General features: G+C 53.4%; 1 protein-coding gene across 1 annotated transcript; it reads right to left on the bottom strand.

Moving 5' to 3' along the window:
* Positions 1-1,763: 1,763 nt before the first annotated feature.
* Positions 1,764-5,126, bottom strand: RTP2 (receptor transporter protein 2). Its single transcript, XM_043596064.1, has 2 exons — positions 4,957-5,126; positions 1,764-2,280 (listed from the first exon to the last, which is right to left on the bottom strand). The coding sequence occupies exons 1-2, from the start codon at positions 5,121-5,123 to the stop codon at positions 1,764-1,766; spliced, it is 684 nt and encodes a 227-aa protein (XP_043451999.1). The 5' UTR covers positions 5,124-5,126.
* Positions 5,127-6,350: the final 1,224 nt, after the last annotated feature.

Genomic DNA, 6,350 nt, shown 5'->3' with positions numbered 1-6,350 from the left:
CTCCTCTTCCAAGAAACCACTCCTGAGGTATGATTAGGTTGTCCCCTTTCTAGCATAGCATTGACTAGCACGCAACACGGGCCCTGCAGGTCAGGCATTGTGCCTGATTACCTTTGTGATCCTGGAACTTAGGACAGGCTAATCAAATAGGCTAGAGTAAATGAATGTTGACTTATGGATGCAAATGGACAGAATACAGCTTTTAACCATAGAATATACTTCATGCCATTTTTTCCCCCAGGGGTGGTAATGGGTTTTTACTGACTCATTCCACTGTATCTTCGAACTGGTACCCAGATCTCAAGTCTTGGCATAGCATTCCTTTGCACATCTTTTTTTTTTTTTTTTTTTTTTTTTTAAATTTTTTTTTTTTCAACGTTTATTTATTTTTGGGTCCTTTGCACATCTTACTGTATTCTTCATCAGGGAGTCCGCAGGCTGCCAACCAATAACCGTGCAGGTACCGTCTGCCTCCACTGCTCATGCTTCCCCTTGCTTGTCACCTCCCCTGAATGGAGACACACAGCCCCGCCAACACCTGAATGATCTACATCCACAGATCTGCCTAATACACCCCTTCTCTCCCCATCCACAGTAACTGGGAGAACCATAGAATTGCCTACAAAGGTATTTTCATTCAGGATGACAGAGGAACATCTCCCTCCATTATGGGTAATTACTGGTGCCATAGCTCATACGTTCCTTCAAAACACAGAAATGTATTCTTGAAGCCCCAAACACACACACACACACACACACACACACACACAGCAAGAGCAAGAGAGACCAAGAGAGCGTCCCATCACCTTGCAGTGAATTTCAACAGGTCCTCCCTCCCAGGAAATAAGCTTAGACAACACCGGGACCCACAAATTCCAATCAACTGACAGCAACACAGAGGTTACAGATTTATTTGTGTATCTCTAACACACCACACGCCTACCTGTCCCTGCCCCCCGAAGGCTTCCTGCTGCACCTTTAAACCTGTGTCCCTGTCTTATTTTTATGAGTCCACATACGTTTAACTAGTAACTTCAAGCTCTAGTCTAGAAATTTTTATGATGATGTGCTACATCTGCACGGCACAGTATGGTAGCCACTAGCCACATATGGCTACTGGGCACTTGCTACGTGGCTGGTGCAACTGAGGAACTGAATTTTGAATTTCATTTCATCTTAATTCATTTAAATTCAAATAGCCACATATTGGCCACCATATTGGACAGTGCAGCTCTAAATGATTCCAGCCAAGCAGGCTCGAGCACCAAAGTAACAATCTGAAACTTTCAGAAGAGTGGGAGCAGACTGTCCAGGAGAGGGACTGAATAAAAATGCACTGAATATTCGCGCATAGGGTGGGATCACTGCCCTCTCCAAGGAGAACCGTGGCAGGATGGTCAGAGGCAGCTGAAGACGGCCTTGAGATGAAGCCAGGGCAAGACAGGACCTAATGGGGTCCTAATGGGATGTGGGATATGGAAATGAAGCAAAAAATGAGGGGTCGGGATGGATGTGGAGGAAGTGGAGGGAGAAGATACCTCCCTGTGGGTTTATTTACTACCACCAGGCCTAAATCCTCCCCAGACCCTCTCCCCCTCCCCCATCGCTATACATTTTAATGGCAGGACCATTAAGTATCTCCCAGAGCAAACCTCCCATTCCATGGAGGAATAAACTGAGGCCCGGGGCGAGCTGTCCAGAGTCCTGTTGACTCTGCAGAAAAACTGCAGTCAGAACCTTCCCACCCCACGGGCGCAGCTCCACTAAAGGAAGGCAGAGCTGCGGAAGGAGAACTGCAGGGAGACAATGAGCAGGCAGAGGGCGGCCCCGAAGAGGCACCAGCGAAGCGAGAAGAAGCTGTAGCCGGAACCCTCCTGGGCGCTTGGCTTGGAGGCCCCTGAGAAGGTGCAGGTGGTGGCCTCCTCCTCCAGCAGCTTCTCGCTGGGCTTCCAGTGCACGACGCCCTCCTGGCAGGCCTCGCAGAACTCGGGGCGGTGCGGACCCGCGTCCGGGCGGCTGGCCACGTGGATGCGGTACTGGCCGCCGTCTTCCTCGTAGCACTGCTCGCGCAGGCTGGTGATGAGGTTGTCCACCAGGCTCTCGATGTTCTCCTCCAGCATGCTCGACTCGTCCAGCCGCGCCGTGCCGCACTCGTGGCACAGCTGCTTGAAGACGCGCATGCGCACCGAGCCCGCCCGCTGCTCGCGGTCCAGGTACATGTGGAAGAGGATGACCACGTGGGTCGACTGCCAGGTGTGCCAGCACCAGGAGCAGTGGAACCTGCGGGGAGGGGAGGGAAGGTTGCAGAAGGTGGGCCTCCCTCCCGGTGACAGCCTGGAGGAGCCCGGAATGGAAGGGCCCTGTGTGCCTGTGCCTAGAGATAGAGGCGGCTTGTTCACTGCCCCCTGGGCTCCTTAGCGCTAGGCAGGCTCTGCCTCTTCCCACTGAACCCCGCTGGGCCTGGAGCAGTGTCTTCAGAAATCTGGCACTGGAGCTGTCTGGCTTCCAGCGGGCTCTCCTGCCTGCCTCCTGCACGCCCTTCTGTGGCCTCAGCTCCGCGTAACCCAATGCACTCGGGACATGCACCTGTGCGCTGCACAGGGCTCACCCCGACCCCCCCCCCAAATCTGGGCCTTATTTTTCATGCGTGCATTGCAGAGTAATGGTGTCCAATAAGGCTCTTTTCATTCAGACGTCCCCTGACTCGGAGATGTCTCGCTCATGCCTCTCGCCTGCTGTGGAGAGAAAAGGAGATGCTTCTAACTACCGACCATAGACCACCAAGAATACTTTGGAGAAAAACCACCAAGAATCCAGCAGATGGACTGCTGGACGGGTGATGGGGCAGCAGGGGAGGACTGAGAGACTTTGGTCCCTGTACCGTCACAAAGAACATTCTCTTACGCCTTGACGAGTAACCCCTAGACCCTGCTCCAGCCCTGCAACAGACACTGGAAAAGTGGGCCGTAGTCGGCATCCCCCTCTACACACATGCACATTTACATTCAGGCCACTCCGTCAAACTTGGACACCCTAGAGTCCCAGCCTCAGAGATTGTGGAAGGAAGTGGTCTGGGACTCATCTAGCCGAGCCCCACTCCCTCAGCCCCCACCCAGTGCTTGCACACCTTCAGTAATGGAACACTCATTACCTCCAGGACAGTTTCTTTCAACCTTGAGATGAACCTCTTCCAGGAGGACCCTGTTACATCAGCTTTATAGTCAGGGGTCCCGTGGACCCCCGTAGTCAGGGGTCCCATGGACCCCTGACTGTCCTTACTGCTGACCCTCTCTGGGTCCCCTGTACAATGGCTCTGAAGGACCTCTGACAAGGAACTCAAATTCAGTCCAACAGATACCACCTAGCCCCTACTTTATGCCAAGCATCACATAGTCCAGGCCGGGGGGTAGAGATGAGGCCAAGCCTGCCCCCGAGGCCTGGAGCCCACCGACAACACAAGCACAGAATAGTACCCAGCATAGCTCAAGGCAGGATTGGCCCACAGAGCAGCCTGACCCCCAGAAGGGGGTCCCCATCCTGCTGAGCCAGAGTTGTGGGGCACCAGGATTAATGCATCTCAAAGCTTACAGGGAGAGTGAGCCTGTGCACATAATAAGCACAGGAGTGTCAGTTCTGAAGGCCTGCCTGAGGCCACATGGGAGCCACAGGTCACCAGCCAGGATAGGACCAGTTGAGACCTGAGGCAAGGAGGAGCCACAGGCCCATACAGCTCAGCCCCTAATCCCCTGGGCCTGTGACCAAAGTTTCCACGCCTTTGCACTCCTCCCAACGGCCACCTCAGGAGCTTCATGTTTTCCGTCTCCTCCTTCTCTACCTTGTTAATCAAACCAATCCAGAGCTGTTTCCTCTCCCTCAAGCTTCACCTCAGACCTTAAATTTCAAAATATCAGACCTAGCGCAAGGGGACCATAAGGATCATCTAGTCAACCTTTCATTTTATTGAGATGAAAACAGAAGCAGAGAGAAAGAGAGCCATCCATGTGCACACAGCTAGTCAGAGACAGAGTCAGGACCTGGTCTCATATTTACAGGTCTTAGCTCCCCACGGACAGCTCCCTACCCACAGCCTGCCTCCTGATTCCACCTTCACCGGCATGCTGCACCTGAGGCGTTACACATACAAACATGCATGAACAACCCGGTGTGTGTGTGTCCACACCCCCAAAATACAGCCCCTTGTTGGCCTCCCTGGGGGTCTAGGGCCATTATCTGTCCTTGAATCAGTGGACCCAGGGAAGAGGCCTGCACAGACCCTGAAGATGAGCTTGAGGCAGCTTGGGCAGGGCATTCTGTGGTCCTGATTCCAAATCACACCCTAGAAGGAGAGGCATGTGCGTTTCAGATGGACATGTCCCCTGAGCCTATGGAACTCCTTGCACTGTGGAAGTCACGAGGGTCCTATAAAGCATAGGACGCTGGGCTCTAAGGTCTTAAGGGAAATCATGCCCAAAGCTAAGTCCTTTGGCCGCTGGCCCATAGACAATAGAGCTGGAAGGGTCTTGATTGGCCAACTTCCGGTATTCAGATCAAATTGGACTGAGTTGACTAACTAGACTTAGTACCGAAGCACAGGCCCCAATCCTAAGCTAAAGTTTTCTCAGCGGACCTCATGGCCTCCTCTCTCAGTCCCCACCATTCTGTAAGAGACTACGAAATGTGCAAACATCTAAAATGTCAAAGATTGCAGGGCCATTGTAGCTCTTCGTTTATTATAGAAAACCAAGACCCAAAGACAGAACACAACTTGTTAAGGTCACCCAGGGAGGGAATGGTACAGCTGGGATTAGAAGCCAGGCCTCTCTGACCCACCTGGAAGTCCTTCTCTGCCGCCTCACCTGAGCTGACCCCAGGACCAGGCTCCATTTGATCTCTGCATCTCCACTTGGAAGGTGCCCCCAGGGCTGCCTACAGGCCCCTCCTCCCTGGGCCGCTCACCTGCCCGAGGCATGCTGTTCCAGGTACTGCTTCCAGCCAGGGGCCAGCTCGTTGAGCTTGAGGTTGGGATCCATGATGAGTTCCCAGCTGTCGGCCGGCTTGGCCACCTCCATCTTCTCATAGAAGACTTTCTTCCACTCGCAAGTGGTCAGGCTGGTGGTACACATGGTCTTGTTGGCAGGGATGCAAGTTTCCGTTCAGCCTGCGCGAGAACACAGAAGGAGCCCAGGTAGGTGCAGAGCAGTTCCGTCTCTGCCGTCTGAAAATCCTCATCAACCGGACCAGAGGAAACAGGACCCAGCAACCTCCTTTGTCACCCTGGAAGCGGTTACCATGGCAGCTGGGCAGGGAGCCAAGAGCCAGGGCTGGGGAGGAGGGAAGTCCCAAAGGAGAGTTCCAGGGCCCTGAGCTGGGCTTGGGAGGCAGGGCTGGGTAGTGACACCGAGTGGAAGGAGCAGGCTGGGAGGCTCAGGCCCGGGTCAGACCTATCCAGGCCTTCCAGGATCTCCACCCTCCTGCTTCACCTACTGCTCTCCCAGGCATTCTGCACAGCGTGTGCTATGGTAACTGTGACCCCCTAGGGAGCCAAAGAGAAACAAGGGATGGGGTGGTGCAAAGCCTGCAGGTCGTACACCCCTGATGTGTGGGAACCATCATTCACCGTGCGCCAAGCACCAACTGCTTGACCTGTGTGCTGGCCAAGGTGGGAATTCGTTCCCCCTTCATCCAGATCAGAAACCGAGGTTTACACGGCTCCCAGCGGCCTCATTCTACGTTCACATCCAGGCTTTCCAACGCCAAGCTCATTTGCTCAAATGCATACTGCTCAATGCAGTACTCTTGAGCTCCTGACACATAGGGGTGGGGACAGAAGTAGGATGCCCTTTGCTCAGAAAGATCTCAAGCCAGCTGTGAGATAGAATGCAGTTTAGCACGCCGTAAAAAAGCACAAGAATAACAGTCCAGATGCGTAGAGTCATAGAATTGTTAAAGCACATATTTGGCTCCCGGTCCCAAGCTGCACTAAGAAGCTTCTGGAGGAAAAAGGTTGTTCTGTGCTGCAAGCTGCTGCTGCATCAGCTGCTACTGAAAGAGGCCAGGCAATAGGGTACCCACAGCTCCCTCAGGCCCAATTTAAGCACTTCAGAGACTAGGAGGGAACTTGACTCCAAATTTGCATAATCCAGATGAAGACACAGACACCTGGGGAAGCAGCCCTGGCGGGGAAAAGACCAGGTGGTTGGGCAGCTTGTCCTGGCTCTGCCTTGTGTCTGCTCGGCCTCAGAATCCAAGAGTTTCCCTCAATGGACTTCTGTCTACCCACCTGCACAGGAGAGGCCGGCTAGATAGCATCTAGGGCCTCTTCCAGAAGTAATCAGCTCATTCTTTTTATT

Source organism: Prionailurus bengalensis, chromosome C2 (assembly GCF_016509475.1).
Source record: "Prionailurus bengalensis isolate Pbe53 chromosome C2, Fcat_Pben_1.1_paternal_pri, whole genome shotgun sequence".
Classification (NCBI taxonomy): Eukaryota; Metazoa; Chordata; class Mammalia; order Carnivora; family Felidae; genus Prionailurus; species Prionailurus bengalensis.
The sequence above is the reverse complement of the archived record's forward strand: the minus strand, read 5'-3'. Positions and strand labels throughout refer to the sequence as shown.

What these genes read in the sequence shown, in the direction of transcription:
- RTP2 (XM_043596064.1), bottom strand. Translation starts at nt 5,123, where the DNA reads ATGTGTACCACCAGCCTGACCACTTGCGAGTGGAAGAAAGTCTTCTAT. An exon ending in GAACAGCATGCCTCGGGCAG is followed by an intron (nt 2,281 to 4,956) that starts GTGAGCGGCCCA and finishes CCCTCCCCGCAG; the next exon opens with GTTCCACTGCTCCTGGTGCT.